Genomic DNA, 19,061 nt, shown 5'->3' on the forward strand with positions numbered 1-19,061 from the left:
TTGGGATTATATTGCAAGCTAGGATTGGATGATATGTTCTTTGTATGGTTTGAACAACCCGCCTCTTAACACTAGAATGCTTATTAATGCTTCCTTCTTAGAATATTTTCTTCTTCTTTAAAATAAGGGTTGATGCGCAGAATTTATCAGCCCGGTTAACAATTCTATTGACATGTATTTTATACATTTATTCGCGAGTTCGCACTTTTGCAATCAAAAGTTTGGATTAGCATTCCCCACAGCTTTTACAGTGGGATTATAATCGTAGGATAGGGCGCCGAGCTGTGCCTTTCGCCAAGTCTGCCATGTTGATGTGCTATGTAAATATGTTTTCCATAGTGTCAAGCATATAATTTTATCTTACCATAGGTTGGTTTCACATTGTTTTTAATGAATGATTTGCACAGGATCAAAGAATATAAAAACAGAAGAACAAGGTCTATATTTGCAACATACTCTCTTTCCTTAATTTATTATTGACATATTAAAGGTAAATTACCATGGACCTTCAACGGGCCCTGATTGTTCTATGGGAACAGTTCTGCCTTCCTTACAATAGTATGCTCATTTCAGATGTTGTTTATATTATGTGCTTGAGGTTTCACTACTATCTGCTAACTAATGCAGTTATGCTCATTTCTATGTACGGTACCTCCACCTTCCACTGCAACCGGGTGTATGAAGTTGGCATGATGCTACGAGAGGTACCAACTATCTCAGCGGTGAGCTCTTTATGCAATCCTGATCTTTATAACTAGATGGCTGAAACGATTAGCTAAAACTGAAAGCGTTGCAGGGATACTTGATTGCTGCACTATCTAAATCGTCTAATACCAGTTTCAGATTGGTTAAACATGTTTCCTTGAAATGTCTTTGATGGATTTTAGGTGTTTTGGTACCACGACTGCTGTTAGAATTCATTCATTGATTCTGGTTGATTGGATTAGACCGAGCCATGTATAATTTCCAGTTGATTCAAGTTACTATTTACAACTTTACCAACCTACTCAAACAAGTTCTGGCTAAATCACCTATTATATTGATCTGTTTTGGTGCAATTAAGCCAGTGTTGCTAAGCATATAGTGATGTATCATGTTCTGCATCCACTGTCTTATGCACGCCAGTGATAGGGTTGACCCGTGGCTCTACCTTCTTCGAGATGGCGGACCCATATGGCACCAGCAGAAAGCCCAGGCAGCATCTGAAGCTGGTGCTTGAGGGTGGCTCCAATCCCATCCACGTCGAGCTTGCCCAGCACCCGGTTGGTGCCGAGGAAATTGAAAAGTCACCAAAGATGGATTTTCTCATTATAGAAGGTTTTAATTGTGAAACACAACTGTATTAATCATCTGGCACTTTTTCGGATCGGTGGAAGTAGTATATTTAAAACTATTTTCATGATTGTATATAAGTATTGTTGTTCCGTTTGTTTTTGTTGGTTGGGTCTAATTTCACCTTATTAACTTTGTTTTCTAAATTCAATAAAACGAATTATTATTTAGATGTAGATTGGTTCGAGTTTCACGGGATCGTGCGCCAAGGCGCACATCTAAATCTAGTTTTTATAGTAGAAACCTCTTCACACACAGCTTTGCATAGAAGGCCATGTAAGTGGGTTATAGGGCTTAAGAGAATAGATATTTTACCTTGGGCGCCTCGTGGGTTCGACGCTCAAATACTTATCGAATTGTACTACGGTGATCCCCTGCACTTGGGGGTTATCAATTATGCACTAAACAATTTGAGGAAACAATGGAAGTTGATTTAGTAAAAGAAAATAAAGTGAAACAAAATATTAATGTAAAGTGTCCCAATCCTCTTCAATGCAAGAGGTCAGGACAAAGGTTTTCTCTTATAGAAACAATGGACATGGTTTCATGGGTTCACTCAACCCCCTCTCTCTCTATCTATGGTGATGATATTGTTAGAGATAATAAAGGTACATACAAATGTCATGCTTTGATGTTAATTTTTATGATGGCTACATGTCCTAAAACACATAGTTGAAAGAAAATCATTTGTATTGATGTTGTCACCCTGGTTATTGTCACATCACACATCATACTTCTCCCTTTTACCCCTTGATAAAGGATGTGGTGGGGATTTATCGTCTCACTCAATGCATGTGTTGTCTATCACTCGGCCACCCAGCACCTACATACATCATACTACTTAATTAAACACTTTAGACACTAATGCAATGATTTATTTATTGTGGGGAAGACTGCATCTCTCTCATCTACATGTACATGGTGATGTCAAACACCTCATGACACGGGTAAACAAGGCATTTAGAATAGAAACCATTACATGCATCATATAAGTGTCTCCCAAGTATGACAAAACATAAAAGTTCCAACACAATAGTAAATGAATAACAAATATCATATCATACCACAATATCCACCATAGGTATTAAATAGATAGATCCAGAATTATACAAGAAACATCATATGGACTTCAACAATGATCATACATAGATAAATTGGATCAAGTTACCACCACAAAACCATTTTCCAAGGGGTGGAGTACTCCCCTCTCATCATGGAGCGTGATGAGGAGGCATTGGTGAAGGAGGAGAGGCGTCCGTAGGCGATTCCGGAAGCAACCCCAATCTTCCTCCGGCGTTGGCCAACTGACTCTCTATTTAGGTGTTTCTGTGTTACACTCTGCCTCCTTTCCGAGATGCATCAGGGGACCTTTATATAGGACTTTTTTAGGTCAAACCATCAGGTAGTGCTTTGAATGGACGGTTGCGGACACTCGAGGAGGGAAAGAGGGGTGGTGGCGCGGCCAGGGTGGTGGCCGCGCCACCCAGGCTCTTTCATCCCTCGGGCCTCCCTTTGTGAGATTCCAGGACTCCAAAATGTTCATCTTCATGAAATATTAATCCTCGAAAAATCTCAAGTCCATTTGACTCCATATAGGTCCTTGAAAGATAAAAATACACAACACATGGTTTTCTTGTTCTACAAAGTTATAATTAAAATAAGGGGGGTCATTGGTAAATCTCCATAAATCAATATAGAACATGATTATAACATTCTATAAGATGCATTTATGTGGGCATATGTATCAATAAACTACAAAGTTCATGCATGAATTTTACATGCATCAGGGCCCATTACCTTTGAGCGCGTTTTGTCGCCATATGATACCCCGATGTCGGAACGCCTCAAGTTGACGATGATGTCCTTGCTTCTAGTTATATGATTAGTGTCAACACTAGCAAGCACCCATTTCGACCCACCGGAAGCATAGTCCTGCAAGGAATTAGTTCTTGGATTTAGGTACCCATTTTCAATTGTTCCTATCATGTTAGCAACAAGGGGTTTGGGAACCCACATAGTACAATCAACACTCTCCTATTAGGGACCAACGAAATGATTACGAACGTAACCATTGTAACCAACAAAAAGAACATGCGACGGATTTTTAGCACCGCCTTAGCCCCTTTATGTGGGACTGGGCATTCCACCCCTCCTTGGGCTAGAGTCCCGGGTCTCACGGGCAACACCCTTGTTCCTTTTATTCTTCTTCTCATTCTTTCTCTTCTTGCTCTTGGACTTAGGAGCATCCACAAGCCCTTCATTGCTTGAGCCTTCCTTGGCTAAGGCGAGGGTGAGAAGCCCCGCCATCTTGGCATTCAACCTATCAATCTCCTTCAAGTGCTCACAAAAAGGGTTAGAGGAGTCAATCACTTCAAATTTCTCCTCAGATGGTTGCATTTGAGGTTGCCCACAAGACTTTGAGAGACTAGCAAATTCTCTCTTCAAGGCCTTATGAGACTCATCGAGGATTGCCGAGTCCTTAAGTAGCTTGGTGTGACCAACATCAAACGCAAGACTTCCATTTTTTAAGCACATTAACTAAGGCGAGAGCATGGTCTCCTTCCTCAGTGGGTTTGGAGATGTTTAGGTTGTTTGACACTTCTAAATTAAGGACACTCTATTCAAGAGTGACCCTCAAGTATTATCTACTATGTTGAGAATTAATAATATTTAATATTTATTTCTTGGAATTTACAATAAAAGAAAGGGATAAAAATGATTTATAAAACTTAACAATTTTATTTCGAACAAACAATGCTACGGTATAACTAAATAGATCTTATTTTTGTGAATATTTTGATATCTTATTTTTATTTTCTGATTAATTCAGTTAGGGTTTTTCAAAAATTGGTTAATTTCCTGAAAATTGATTAAATGGTTAAATCCTATTTCTACAGTGACTAGACCTAACTATAGTTACTGACTGATGGGACCAGTAGACACTTAGGCTGCTGCGTAAGCATTGACCAAGTCAAACTTGTTGACTGAGCTTGGGATGACATCAATGTCATCGGCCGAGGATGGTGACAACGTTGCAGGGTTATCGAGAATGCATGGTTAGGTGTGTTTGAACCAGCATGTTACGGGGAACCTAACAAGGCGGCGTCCCTACCTAATGGTCGCTGATGTGTCGCTGATGACGACAAACTGCGGCGGCGGACGCCGGTCGATGATGACCTGATGATATATACCGTGCTAAGATGCAATAGATAGGTATAGAGATGCACAAGTTTACATTGACCATGCTTAAGGGAGGCTCAATTGCAGCAATTGTCGTCGGGGACGAGCTCACGGCCGCCGATTCCAGCCAGTCACCATGTAAGGGAACCACAAATGTTTTGTTTATAATAATGTCTTATATTAAGGAGAGACGGCGTAGTTCATGTCTCCCTCTACAGTTGCTCATCATACTGCTCTGCCAAAACATACAAGCCATCATCTATGAACATACAAGCCAATAGATTGATTCTCTACCGCGGTTTGGGCTCCCGCGGGCAACGCAAGGGGAAAAACCCTAGCCCTTGTGCCCCCACTCCTCCTCCTCCCCTCCTCTTTTGCCGCCGCTGGTGAGGGCCGCTAGGCAAAGCCCGTGCGGTGCCGACACCGGCGGGTTCTTCTCTACCCGCTCACGCGCGGTCCTGGGCGGGACATGATAGGTCGGTGACGGTGCTCCTCGGGGTTCCCAGAGCTTGGTCCGGTGTGGGATAGCGCGGCGCGTGGCCATGGGCGGTGGCGGAGGGCGACAGCAGGGAGGCTGCTAGCCGCGTGGCCTAGTTTGGGGTCAAGCGGGCGTCGTCCTAGGCGAGGAGGGCCTCAATCGGGGCTAGCACCAACAGGGCTAATCCCTGCTTGCACCGCTGCTGGTGCCACGTCTAGGCCAGTTGGGCCTAGATCCGGTGGTCCTTAGCACGGCCCGTGCGATTCATCTTCCGTCCAGGGTGACGTGGGCATAACCCTTCGGGTACTCGACATTGGCATACCCGATGCAAATTATGAAGATGGACCAGCACAAGGACTCGACGAGCTGGACCCGCAAGGAATATCAACTTGGACTACAAGGAAAGAAGACTCCAATATGAATCCTACTAGGACTCTTGTAAACCCTAGCTTGGCTGATATATAAAGCCAGGCAGGGGCACCCCTTAGGGACACGCATAATCAGAAACATAATTGTAGAGGCGACACGCCTAGAAACCGCAACCCGCGGATTAGAACTAGACTAGATCCAACAACTCCGCCTATGGCGGCCCCCTGTACCCATATATTCATATACTGGATTGCTAGCAGGACGTAGCGTTCCTCCACCGCGGGGACGTGAACCTGGGTACGTCGTGTACCGCCTCGCTCCCGGAACTTCCGTCGTCACCTTTCTCTAAACCCAAGCCTCTCATGGTGGGCATTGCCGAGGAACCGCCTCGTTAATTGGCGCCGTCTGTGGAAAACGTGACGATTGGATTTTGTCATCCGGGCGGGATTCATCGAGTTCAGCATCAAGCAACACTCAGATCGCATATGGCAAACAATCTACTTCAACTTAACAAGATCAGATCTGGCGTCCGTCTACTTCATCAAACACATGGCCGCAACTTGGTTTCCTGTCATGGCCGGCCTACGCACGGTTCAGTCGCGAGAAAAATATGGCAGCGTCGATTCTGTACAACATCCAAAGCAGGAAGGATAAGCACCTATCAAAAGAAGAAGATCGCATGCGTCGGAAGACCCAGGCGGACAGACCTAAAGCTAGAGCCACCACGTGACTCTATTTGAATCCCATACGACACATATTCGATTGACCAAAGCCGGACCATCCAGGTTCCAGGAGTTCTATAGAAAGGAATCAGTGCTTGGATCGAGGCCCGAAAAAGGAAAGAAAATCGTGCGGGCAAGCTTAGGATTCTACAGCGCAGCACACGCGTGTTGTTTCATGTGACTATACTAACAAAATAACAAGTGCAAAGACGATTGGAGAGACGTGCAGCATGACCAGTACTGCGGGCTTGCGTGCAGCCGAATCAAAGCATGTATGCGCTCAAAATATATGAACTAGAAGACAAGAACCGGATCAATTCTTGCCAGGAGCAATGCCTAAGATGGAAAGTTACGTCTGTTTATTTATGGTTCGGGAGCATTACGAGTGGAAAACTTCACGGCCATCCGAAACAAAGACCAGGTCGTAATAACGCTTCGACTGCTCTGTTCAGTCGGTCGCGTCCGCCGTCACGCACTCGTCATGTACTTAGAGGCTCGCCTGTCTTGGACCCGATACCGCGGACCCGACATTACGGACCCGATATATTCGGGTGCTAGCCCGTCTTCTTCATCGACTATTTCTGACCGTGCCCTACTTCAACCACGCCGGCCGGGCGTCGCATGAATTATTTCGGCTGAGCCCGCCGCATGGAGTATCTTGGATGGCGCCATTATTTCGGCTGCGCCCGCCGCATGGAGTACCTTGAAGATTCGACTGTGTTCACGGTCCCTTGAGGATTCGACTGTGCTCACGGTCCCTTCGACTGTGCTTACGGTCCCTTGAAGATTCGACTGTGTTCACGGTCCCTTGAGGATTCGACTGTGCTCACGGTCCCTTCGACTGTGCTCACGGTCCCTTGAAGAGATTCGACTGTGCTCACCGTCCCTTGAAGATTTGACTGTGCTCACGGTCCCTTGAAGATTCGACTGTGCTCACGGACCCTTGAAGATTCGACTGTGCTCACGGTCCCTTGAAGATTCGACTGTGCTCACGGTCCCTTCGACTGTGCTCACGGTCCCTTGAAGATTTGACTGTGCTCACGGTCCCCTGAAGATTACAACGGGGACCTTGTTCTCTTCCTTTATTACTCCCATCGGGAGCGCCGGTTCGCTGGAATCCAAGAAGATATGAAGGCTATTACTCCCATCGGGAGCGCCGGTTCGCTGGAACCCAAGAAGATATGAAGGCTATTACTCCCATCGGGAGCGCCGGTTCGCTGGAACCCAAGAAGATATGAAGACTATTACTCCCATCGGGAGCGCCGGTTCGCTGGAACCCAAGAAGATATGAAGACTATTACTCCCATCGGGAGCGCCGGTTCGCTGGAACCCAAGAAGATATGAAGACTCAAGTTTTGAAGAATTGCAGTAATTCGGGACACCCGAACTACATCGTCAGGAACCTTGTTCGTATATTACAACGAACATCGGTGTGATGAAAAATACGCCCAGAGATTGCACTCTAAAAAAGCCTCTGAAACTACGAGTGTTTTGATGCAAAATCAACGGGGACCTTGCTCTTTTCCTTTGCTATAGATGCCTCAAAGAGTGCCGCAAAATAGCAAGGATCATGAAACAACGAAGACCTTGCTCTTTTCCTTTGCTATAGATGCCTCAAAGAGTGCCGCAAATAGCAAGGATCATGAAGCAACGGGGACCTTACTCTTTTCCTTTGCTATAGATGCCTCAAAGAGTGCCGCAAATAGCAAGGATCATGAAACAAACAAGGACGCTGACCTTTCCTCTCGCTACGAGATGCCTCTACGAGCGCCGTAAATAGCAAGAGTCTGGAAATACATATAAAACAACCCACGTTCGATATTTTACTTATGGAAATATCAAAGAACAACGGGCTCATCGACAAAATTAGTGCTTCCGATACAGTCGGGAGCTACTGTCAGAACATACATCGGTTGAAAGCAAAGTTGCACATACAACGGGTTTAGCAAGACCTGCAACACGAGCTGATCACTCAAACAATTTGCTGACCAACGAATACACATACGCTTAAACGGGCAATTAAGATTTGCTCCTTCAAAATTTGCCAACGGCATTAACACGGTAAAAGTGCATATATATGTACCTACCGAAAAACTTACAAACAATGGCATCAACGATGCTCAAGGTGCATTAAGGATTGCCCCTTGAAATATACAACAATGTGTCAACGGCACCTGAAGAAAACTACAAACATCGAGTTGCTCGACATGAGTCTACTCACGGTTGCAAGCATCAGTGCCCAGACTCGGGGGCTACTTCCATCGGGAGCGCTGGACGCGCACCCGATAAAATTATCGACTCCTCCTGGGTATCATCCGAATCATCGGCTCCTCTGAGCTATCATCCAAATCATCGGCTCCTATGGGCTATCATCCGAATCATCGGCTCCTCTAGGCTATCATCCAAATCATCGGCTCCTCTGGGCCATCATCCAAATCATCGGCTCCTCTGGGCCATCATCCAAATCGTCAACTCCTCTATCAGTGAAATCATCAGAGTTATCGACATCATGTTCTCGGAACGCGAGGACATGTGCGGTATATGACTTAGCATTTTTTACACCCTATACATAACTATTTCATATTTATCTACAGGCTTGGGGGCTACTCCCATCGGGAGCGCTAGTCGCGCACCCGATAAAAAATATGGCAACCTCGCCAACAAAGAAAAAGACGTCGGCATCAACAATCAAGATCTTCGAGTAGTACAACTTGAGTCTATGCGTGGCTGCAAGCACCCGCCCATAGACTCGGGGGCTACTCCCATCGGGAGCGCTTCGCGCACCCGACAGAAAGCAACTTCGACTCTACATCAAGCACAAGATTCAACGGATGATCAAGACATTCGGTGAAGACAACTTTAGTCCCTGCCCGAAGCTTCACTTCGGCCAAGCACTCGGGGGCTACTGACGTGGGCATAACCCTTCGGGTACTCGACATTGGCATACCCGATGCAAATTATGAAGATGGACCAGCACAAGGACTCGACGAGCTGGACCCGCAAGGAATATCAACTTGGACTACAAGGAAAGAAGACTCCAATATGAATCCTACTAGGACTCTTGTAAACCCTAGCTTGGCTGATATATAAAGCCAGCCAGGGGCACCCCTTAGGGACACGCATAATCAGAAACATAATTGTAGAGGCGACACACCTAGAAACCGCAACCCGCGGATTAGAACTAGACTAGATCCAACAACTCCGCCTATGGTGGCCCCCTGTACCCATATATTCATATACTGGATTGCTAGCAGGACGTAGCGATCCTCCACCGCGGGGACGTGAACCTGGGTACGTCGTGTACCGCCTCGCTCCCGGAACTTCCGTCGTCACCTTTCTCTAAACCCAAGCCCCTCATGGTGGGCATTGCCGAGGAACCGCCTCGTCACACGGGTCGAGGTGATGTTCTTGCTGCGGTGGTAAGTTCTAGGATTCCGACAAAGTGTCCGGCTTGATCGGCAACATGGCGTCATCGGTAACAGTGCGGCTTTGTCCCTTGGGCGTCGCGGTGTGGGTGTTTCTTTGCGGCGGTGTGCGGTCTCGGCTGCGCCCGTCTTGTGAGGTGTGAGGTTGCGGCGACGCCGCTCATGGTGCCTGGCTAGCACATGGCGGTTTGCTGGTGGTACAGTGTTGCAGGTGGATGGCGACGGCGTCCTGGCACAGTTGCATGGTGGCACGTCTAATGGTCGGGGCTTGATCGAGGCCTGGCAGGCAGCTGGGCCTGATCTAGGCCGAATCGGGCATGTTACTGCGTCCGAACGGCATGCACCTCAGGTGGCGGAGGGCGGATCTTCTTCCCTGGGTTGTCATGTGCTTTGATGGCTGCGGGAAATGGTGCCTTCCTACTATCTGCAGTTCGCGTTGCAGTGTGTTGGTCTAGCCATGGGCTCGACTTGGGGATGCCGAGGTGGCAGCCCTGGAAGGTGGACTGCGCAGATGGCTCTACGGCGGGCAACGTGGTGGTGGTGGTGGTCTCACGCTTCGTTCATGAGGATGGTGTGGAGCGGACGGTGGGGGATCCTAGTGTTGGCGGTGCTTCGGCTTTGGCAACCCCCAGATCGTGTTTGGGAAGCCCAACTTGGGGACAGCAGGCGGTTAAGTTCTCGGGCACGGTGTGCGGATGCTTCCGGGCGAAAGCTCAGCGCCTCGGCGCCAATGACAACGATGCATGCGGGTGTCGTAAGCCTCTTGGGGGCGTCGTTGTGGGTATTCGCCCCGCGGTACGGCTCTAGGTGAAAACCCTAGACCCAACGGTCTCGACGGTAGCGGTGCAGTGTGTCATTACCCTCTTGGGGGCATCGCCGTGGATCCCCGCGTCAATGTTTTCGGTGGCAAGTTTGGGTTGTTTGTGTTCTTTCTCGTTTTTTTTTGGATCTGCTTTGTAAGAGGTTCTCCTATCCATCTTGTATCGGTTCGGTCATTGCGGATTTATTTATAAAGCGGGATGAAAGGCTATTTCAAAACATACAAGCCATTATATTTAGGAAAGTTCAACTCTGTTGGCACAGATGCCGTTGGGGATGGATAAGTTGTTTTTTACTGTTTCTGCAGGTACCACAATATGGACCTGTGTGTTTCAGACAAACCAGGTGGTGATCAAGGCTTTGCAACCTCACTTAGTCGCAGTTATACCAAAAGCTAAAATGACATCCTGAAATGCATATGAAATGCAACCACGATGTTCAGTGAAGCCCCGGGGATGGTAGATATTTGCAGGAAGTAACACAGAGAGTAAATTTAATACTCTCTCCGTCCCATGAAACATGTCTTAACTTTGTCTAAATTTGGTGTATCTAGCTACTATATGGTGTCTAGATAAACCCAAATTTGAACAAAGTTTAGGACAAGTTTCATGGGATGGAGGAAGCACAAGAGATGAGAAATTTGTTCACAATAATATTACATAAAGATAAATTACATGAGTAACATGATATTACCACTTTTTTTGAAATGATATGGCAGAGAAGTATGACAGTCTGTACGCAAGAAATAAAACCACATTTCGAAGTCGACATGATGAACATGCATGATAGGATCCAACAGGCTGATGGGGATTATAGAACTATTCCTCGAAACCATCTAAGTTGCCGAACTCCTCACTTCGTTGATTCCTTCTCACTTCAAGGTCTGGACACTTGCTTTCTTCTGTGCAGCAACATCATCCCTGTATTAACGAGCAAAATCACAAGATATTATGACCTTAATTTTGAAAAGGATTCACAGCCTGCGGTTAGAGAAATATAAAAGGATTCTCACCGTAGGAGTTTTCTCAACTCTTCAATGTGGGTTGCAAGTTCATTCTGCTTGCATACTAGTGTCTCCAGGGTCTGAGCATGCAAAGAAATTATCACTCAGCTGATCTGATATTTTCTTAGGCTACAATTTCTTAAATAATTGTCTTTTCTCACCTCCTTGGTCTGAGCAGCACAATCTTCAAGTTCTTGTATCTTCCCTGAGATCTGTTCGTTGGCTTGTTTTAGCTGAATATTTTCCCTGATCTCATTAGCAACCTGTTCCATACAGATTGATCAGAAATAGTAACTGGAGAATTCTCGTTTCATAAGGAGTAACTGGACTATGAGGCAAAACTACTAATGTAAAATACATACACATAATATCTGCTAATGTGAACTCTCAGTGGAACTGTATGGCTGGTTCACGGCCAAACCATAGCAGAACACTTTTGAGAATTTCTTTTCTACTTTCTACGTTGCGTGCTATCATATGTTGTTTCAATTTATTACATGGTAGTCTACAAGGACAGAAACAAGATTTCAGTAAATAAAAAATGTCAGTATCAAGACCTGGTTATCCTCTAACAACAACATGCCAAGAGTACGTTTCCTACCACGAGTGGGATCTACAAGTCTTGCTGAAGGCTCCTGCAAATGAAGTGTCAAGAATCCATAATGTGGTCTTTGCAAGGGAAATGAGGGAGGTGAGGAGAGAAGATAGGAGTATGTTTCTTCTATTCTGCTATGACACTTACTAATGAAATGGATGATAAAAGGCACAAAGAAGATGAAATGCATAGGAATAGTAAGATTTGACAACTTTTACTTGCTCAATTGATGATCTCTTTTGATGGGGAAGGTCCTCGTGCTACTTAATATTTATTTTTCTCTCGAGCAAAGGAAAACCAGCCGCCAAAAGAAGAAAGGAAAACCTTGCTGGAGAGATGAGGGGACAACTGAGGAAATGAAGCCACGTTGCAAAAAATTTACTACTCTGAATGCCCGTGCATTACTACGGAACTGAAAAGTCTAATCATTTACAGATTCATGGGCAACAAAAAACTGACTTGGAGGTCAAGAAGAAGACAACTTTGGAAATAGCAAGACCGTAAAACAACCATACGGCATATTTGCAAACCCAAGATGGTGCAGATGGGGAGAATGCCAACCAGTCATGAGTTACTTCGGCGAAGGACAGGTGTGATGGCAGACTGTCACCACCAACTCCAATATTTATGAGTAAAGATAAAGATAAAATAGGACAGTAGATATACTAAATCGAGATTTAAAATTGAACAACCATGAAGTATCTAGCCCGTAACACTTGAAATAAAAATCATAGCACCAACACATGAATAGCCACTGACCAAACAGCAACATTGTAGCATCCCTACTTGGGAACCAAGAATAGGCTTCACTCAACCAAAGTGAAAATTGCCAAGAACAGCAATAACGAAATAGGCCACATGAAACTACCCAACTAAATCTTATTGAAAGATTTTCCACTTCACCAAAAGGTTTCTAGGTAAGTACAAATACAAATATACTCCCAACAACATCGCTGATGGATTAAAGGAACTCCTTACTAATTCAGATTCCCGGCAAATTTCAAACAAACTCTAAGAGAATCATCATACCTCACCTTGGAAGAACGAATAGTCCCCGCATCAGTCCAAGGTCCTTTATCTTGGAGCAAGCACCCTCCAGTGGCAGAGCAAGTACATGTTCCACCCAGAAAGTCAGGTAAATTGCTGCAGGATGGAGCAAACGGTCAATTTGCTAAATATGAAAAAGTTGCTTATGTCTTCATGCATTTTACCTTGGCTCAACAGCTTCTAGTACTGGGCTAAGGTAGTTGGCCCCCAATACCTAACAAATAGCATGTGAGTAAGCAGAGTATTCAATGATTCTATCTATTTTTTCAAACAAGAATAATTAGCAGTCAAATAAAGAAGCATGCGCTACCTGAATCTTTTTTAAAGTTCTTGCCTCCATAAATGCTTTTAGTACTTTCCACAATGCTCTAAATCCAGATCCAGCATTGATTATGTAAAGTTGATGTAATGTCTGTAGCATAAAACAGGACCATATGAATATATTGTTGAAAGTATTTTCTGCTGAGATTAAAGCTACAAAAAATCTAGAAGTAGTTAAGTTTCGGAACAGTAGGATATTTTAGAACCTGCCACCCACATTGCTAGTTTCTTCTTAATAAAAAATGGCACAGGAGCTAATCTCTGTTGGACGACTTTTTTTTATTCCTAGTTTGAACTTAAAGATATTGAAATATCATGTAGTTAAAATCATAATTATATAAATTTTGAATGCTCAACAAATTCACACATTTCTACGGTCCAAAAGTTACCTCTGGATAGTAGTTGCTGTCAATCTTCTGAATTTCTATGAACATCTCTCGTGCGGCTTTTGAAAAGTTGTTCATGCCCTGAAATAACAGGAGTGCCAAAATGAATGCTTTGGTACACAGTAAAATAGCCCCATCTGTGCTAGTGCAAGACCTTAAACAGCTTAGAAATATGATAGTTTCATGAATGACATTGTTATTGCAGCCATAAAATCCTAATGTAGATACAACTTGATGCAGGAAGGGCCTTAAGAATGAGTCAAGTAATAAGATAACCACAACAGTTTAAGTACCTGCTTTCAAGACAAATGCTTGGCCTCAGTTTCAGACAACGAAGAAATGGTTGAACAGTAATGCTACTACGTTCTTCAATGAAACAATGGAATTAAAGTATAGCACTAATAAGAAGACATCACAGAACGCACCAATCCTTTCACATCTAATATGGCTGTTGTAGAGGATATGTGCTTGTTTGTGGCAAGAGAGCAAGCAGGATATCTGAAAGATAAAGTTTTCTCTTGTTCTGATATATGATATTTTATATATCGATCAATACTAGTCACTTGCATGAACTTATTAAGATCCACTGAGCCAATCCGTTCAATGTATAGTGGCCTTCCAAATCTGTCAACTCCATGAAATCCATGAGGATAGCATCGTTTTAATGCATCATACTCCTCAAATTTAAAATCCTGTAACATAGAACACCGATTTCCCTTAATATTCAACAAGACAACAATAATACTGTGAGACCACAATCCAATCTTTACAGCTACAAATGTAGAAGGATACAAGAACATTCCAAGACTCTCCCATATTACATGGCAATATTTACAAACAAAACCCATGTCATACCTTTGCAATGGCATCAATAGCACAATCTTGACGCCATTTCAGCATATTCAAGAACATCTCTTTTGCCTTTAATACATTAAATCCTCGCATTCTCAGAAAGCTACATGGTGAAGATAGCAATCAGTTCAATATCTTCAATGAAAAATCATAATACATCTGAACTCCCAGTTGAGGTGTAAAATATTTTCCAGTTATTTCGACAAGCATATAATATAGTTTTTGGATAATGCATAAAATTTGCATACCGTAGTAGGACATGATAATCATCAAACTTCTCTGGGAGCTGGTTGCTTGCAAGAAGTGATTCCCTCAAGGATTGCACAGACTGCTCTTCCTTCTGGTCATGAATCCCATTAGCAACGTTCTGATCAATTTTGATCTTGCTGTTCCTTCTAAGTAATTGCTCGATAGATCTGAAGCTCATCTTTGATATGGAGCAGCTTTTTTTCTCCACTTGCAAGATATGCCAGTAAGCTTCAAGTGGAAACTCAGTAAATTAGTTCTGACGCTCTGGTACTAAACCTGTCATAAGAAGAACCGAGGCCCTTATTTTCATTGCCAGAAGCACGTATGAACTACAGTACGATCATTTTGGCATTCCACTTTCTTTTATTTGGTTCAACCATGTAAGCAAGCATACACAAAGCAGAAAGGGGAGCCAAACTTCAACAGCGCATGTTCATGGAGAAAAAAATACGGTTGTTATGATCTTCCTCCCTGTAATACTATCAACGTTCCCAATTAAAATTTTAGAGTTTAGTCTTTTCTAAGTTAACAGAACTGATGTATTTAAGACCTATATAGCAGAATATGCTGGCGTCATACATAGAAACATGTGCCACGAAAGGAAGACATGAGGGTATTCAACAGACTATCATGTTGGCTATGAAATTAGAAGAATCATATGGTCTTACTGACTTAGTGCTGTAGGAAGCACATGTTTGCAATGTGATTTCGAATGAGCAGTACTAAGAGAAAAGCCAATTTCACAGCAGTAATCTGTTTGGCCAACAGTAACCTGTAACCTATTGCTAACTGTAGCTACATACTAGAACAACAATTAGAGAAAGAGATTCTTATTTGTGAATTGTGTTCTGTTTATAGATGATGCTTTCTGTTTGTATAATATTAAATCTGGCCCACACACAAGATGACAGAAGCTCAAGTGACGAACTTAGCGCACGATTCCACTTCTGCACGGTCCAACTGATGCACATCGCTACAGCAACAATTTAAGGCGACACTGCAAGAAAATGGAGAAAGAAAAATGAAATAGACACCAGTGAACATAGGTCCACCGCATCGCATGTGTACTAATTACCGCGCGTGATTCCGTTAAATTCAAACGCAATGTCATGCATGAAGGGACACAGGAGGCATCCGCAATTCTGCGTTCTCAAGAACCAACAGAGCACGATTGGAGCAGGATCTTACCTAGGAGTCCAAGCTCGGGGATGCTGCCTGCCAGGAGCGCGCTAAAAATTATTTTATGTATAAACCAGCAGTCACCTCCGCCCTGGGATTTGGGAGATATAAAAATGAGGGCTGGGTCTCCCGGCCATGCCTTGGCATAACGTAGAACATCTTGTGGGCATGCGGATGCGGGAGTGTGGCGAAAGGGTGAGGTTGCTTTCGCGCGCGGCAATAAGAGGAATCCGGCGTCTCCCCCATGGGCACGGCGCGGGCGAAGCAACCTGAGGCGGCGGCATACGCATACTCCTCCTCGGTCAGGCCATCACGTGTCACGTGTGCCTGTCCTGCCCCTCTCCATGAGAAAGTGACAACGATGGGGAGTTTTTTTTTTCTTTTTGATATGGAACAAATGATTCCATTAACCATCAGGCTCAGCAGAAACGCTGGCCACTAACACAGGTACATCATTTGACAAAGTGTCCGGCCATATCAGTTTCATGTCCTGCCGGCTCGCACAATAGGCAGCTAGAGAATGAGCTAAAACATTGCACGTACGGTACTCCCTCCGGCCCGGTTTATAGGTCTACGCTATCTTAAGATCGTCAATTTGACTAATATAATATAAGTTTTACACTATAAAACTTATACCATTAGAAAGTACAACACCTAAATTTTCTAATGATATATATTTTGTAGTATATATATTATGTTAACTTGGTTAAATTAGCGATCTGGGGATACGCGCAAGACCTATAAACCGGGACGGAGGTAGTATATAAGAAAACTCGTATGAGTTAAAACGGAGCTGCACGTAGAGTCGTAGGTCTCTGTATTTTTTTTTTTTGAACAGGAACAAGGCCTAGAAGGCTCCAGAGATTTCATTTATCACACACGTGACGGGTACAAATTACAAAGAGGCCCTTTGGCATCTCTCTCTGAAAAACCTAGAATTTGAAGAAAGGCCCTCTAAAATTACAAAAAACACCCTGGAACAAATTCTGGAAAAGCAATCAGGTCCCTGGGCGCCTCCGCCACCACCACCAGTCGCCGACATCCTCAAGGCGTCGCCGCCGAGGAACTGGGCGCATACGCTCGAACACCCGAATCCGGCGAAGCTCCGTCGCCGCTGGACGCCATGGAACCACCGGGGACAAATCACTTGGTGGAGACCAGGCGTCGAGCTCCAGCAGCTTGGAGGAAGGGCCTCCACATAGCAGGTTGAAGATATGCCGCCATGCCGGCAGAAGAGCGCGGAGGCAAGCAGGCCATCCGCGTGTTTGAGGACGACGTAGAAGAACCGCAGATAGCACCACACATGCAGTCGTCGTCGATGCTGGCCTTGGAAGGTTGCAGGTCCGCCCCACCTTTCCTCCTCGCCACCACGGCAGGCCGGGAAAGCGTGCAGCCGAAACCTCCACCACCTCGAACAACTCCGGCGATAGGGACATCCACCTCCCAGATCCAAAAACAACGGATCTTGCCCCCCCACTCCTCCAGACCACCATGGCCAGCAAGGAGAGGAACAGAAGACCATGTCACCACATTAGATTGACACTCCCCCTCGCCACCACGGCCGGACAGGAGGGCTTCACCGGTGCAGAGAGATCGAGGACGAGCAGAGCCAGGAGCCACCAAGTTATTGGAGAAGGTGGCGTTGCCGACGCCCCTGCTTCCCTCCAGCCGCAGGAGCAGAAGAACGAGCAGCAGCAACCCTAGAAGCTCCATGGATCCGGTGACCTAGATCCAGAGCTCCGCCTCCAACTACGGGCAGATCGCCCAAAACGCCGGCTGAGGAGGCCGGAACACACAAGAAAACCTACAGATCTAAGCCCTAGACTACTCCGGCGCCCAACCTAAACCAACTCCGACCAGCTATTCAGGCAGAGCGGCCGTTGGCGGCCCGGTCAACAGCGAAGGCCTCTCAAGGTTACTGTAGAGGGAGGAGAGCGGTTCAGGGGGAATGGGGACTCCGTAGGTCTCTGTAGATTACTCCCTCCGGTGTTCTATCGAACTCTGTCCCTTGCATTGCTCGGACAAGATTATTCGCGTCAGTCTCGATGGTCACATCAATTATGCACCAATCAGCAGCTGCATATGCTGCTTCCGCGTATGCATGGATTTCGGCATGTGCTGCACTCGCGACATGGTGGAGAGCCCTTGCTCCAGATCCCCTGACTTGGCCCCAACTGTCTCTGACCACAAAGCCCCAACCACCCTTCCTTTTCTCTGCATCAAAGGCACCGTCGACGTTAATTTTTAGACTATCTTCTGCGGGTGCTTGCCATTGAGTTACTGATGCTACAACTTTGTCTGGTGGTACTTTCTTGCAATATTGTGTAGCTTCTCCCGCCTAATATCTGATCTGTCTCAGGATGTTCTCGTGCCCCCCTGTGTTGTTCTTTGTGTTATAAAAGCGACAAGCAAATAACGAAGAACGAAACAAGAACACACGTAGGGGACACAAGATTTAACATGGAAAACCCCTTCCAACACAGAAGGGGAAAAACCACGGGCGCCAGCCAGCAAAACTTCACTATATCGGGAGGTGTTTACACGCCGTGGGTTATCTTATAATCTGATAAACCCTAGTCGGCGGCTTACAAGATGTATATATAGGCGGTGCCAACGATCCGTACCGGCGACGGGCCTCGCTCCGCTCGTCAGAAGTTAGCCTCCCTTTAGTATATGAATTTGGATCACAATACAACAAACTCCACCTTGAGACAAATTCCATCTTGTAGCATGAACTTCAACAATCTCCCGAACAACAAAGGAAAAACACTTGCTCGGCGCCAACGGCCACTTGGACTAAACAGTTATACCAACCAAGCTCGAGCAAAGCTCAAACTTGGAAACAGGAACTGGCTTTGTCATCATATCAGCAGGATTATCATGAGTACTTATCTTGCATACCTTCAGTTTACCTTGAGCAACAATGGCGCGCACATAATGGTACTTGATATCAATGTGCTTTGTCCTCTCATGGAACATTTGATCTTTAGTAAGGTATATTGCACTTTGACTGTCAGAAAACAAGTTAATGCAAGAATCATCTCCACAAAGCTCAGCATACAAACCTTTCAACCAAACAGACTATCTGCAAGCTTCATTAATTG

The 19,061-nt window shown here is 45.0% G+C and overlaps 1 protein-coding gene across 3 annotated transcripts; it reads right to left on the bottom strand.

Moving 5' to 3' along the window:
- Nucleotides 1-10,942: 10,942 nt before the first annotated feature.
- Nucleotides 10,943-16,067, bottom strand: LOC124677812 (phosphatidylinositol/phosphatidylcholine transfer protein SFH11-like). Of its 3 annotated transcripts, none has more exons than XM_047213766.1 (12): nt 15,967-16,067; nt 14,778-15,006; nt 14,533-14,632; nt 14,103-14,369; nt 13,681-13,758; nt 13,281-13,382; nt 13,135-13,184; nt 12,958-13,066; nt 11,886-11,963; nt 11,490-11,591; nt 11,338-11,408; nt 10,943-11,245 (listed from the first exon to the last, which is right to left on the bottom strand). In XM_047213766.1, the coding sequence occupies exons 2-12, from the start codon at nt 14,954-14,956 to the stop codon at nt 11,197-11,199; spliced, it is 1,185 nt and encodes a 394-aa protein (XP_047069722.1). In that variant the 5' UTR covers nt 14,957-15,006; nt 15,967-16,067; the 3' UTR covers nt 10,943-11,196. The 3 variants fall into 3 exon arrangements, with proteins under 3 accessions (XP_047069722.1, XP_047069721.1, XP_047069723.1); XM_047213765.1 differs by having other exon boundaries at nt 14,778-15,054; nt 15,967-16,023; XM_047213767.1 differs by lacking the exon at nt 11,886-11,963 and having other exon boundaries at nt 14,778-15,054; nt 15,967-16,023.
- Nucleotides 16,068-19,061: the final 2,994 nt, after the last annotated feature.

Source organism: Lolium rigidum, chromosome 7 (genome assembly GCF_022539505.1).
Source record: "Lolium rigidum isolate FL_2022 chromosome 7, APGP_CSIRO_Lrig_0.1, whole genome shotgun sequence".
Classification (NCBI taxonomy): domain Eukaryota; kingdom Viridiplantae; phylum Streptophyta; class Magnoliopsida; order Poales; family Poaceae; genus Lolium; species Lolium rigidum.

Excerpts from the sequence above, each read along its gene's own strand:
- LOC124677812 (XM_047213766.1), bottom strand. The coding sequence starts at position 14,956 with ATGAGCTTCAGATCTATCGAGCAATTACTTAGAAGGAACAGCAAGATC. Across the intron at positions 14,370-14,532 it reads CTATTGATGCCATTGCAAAG|GATTTTAAATTTGAGGAGTA; the intron begins GTATGACATGGG and ends TCTATGTTACAG. Across the intron at positions 13,185-13,280 it reads GAACTTTAAAAAAGATTCAG|GTATTGGGGGCCAACTACCT; the intron begins GTAGCGCATGCT and ends GCTATTTGTTAG.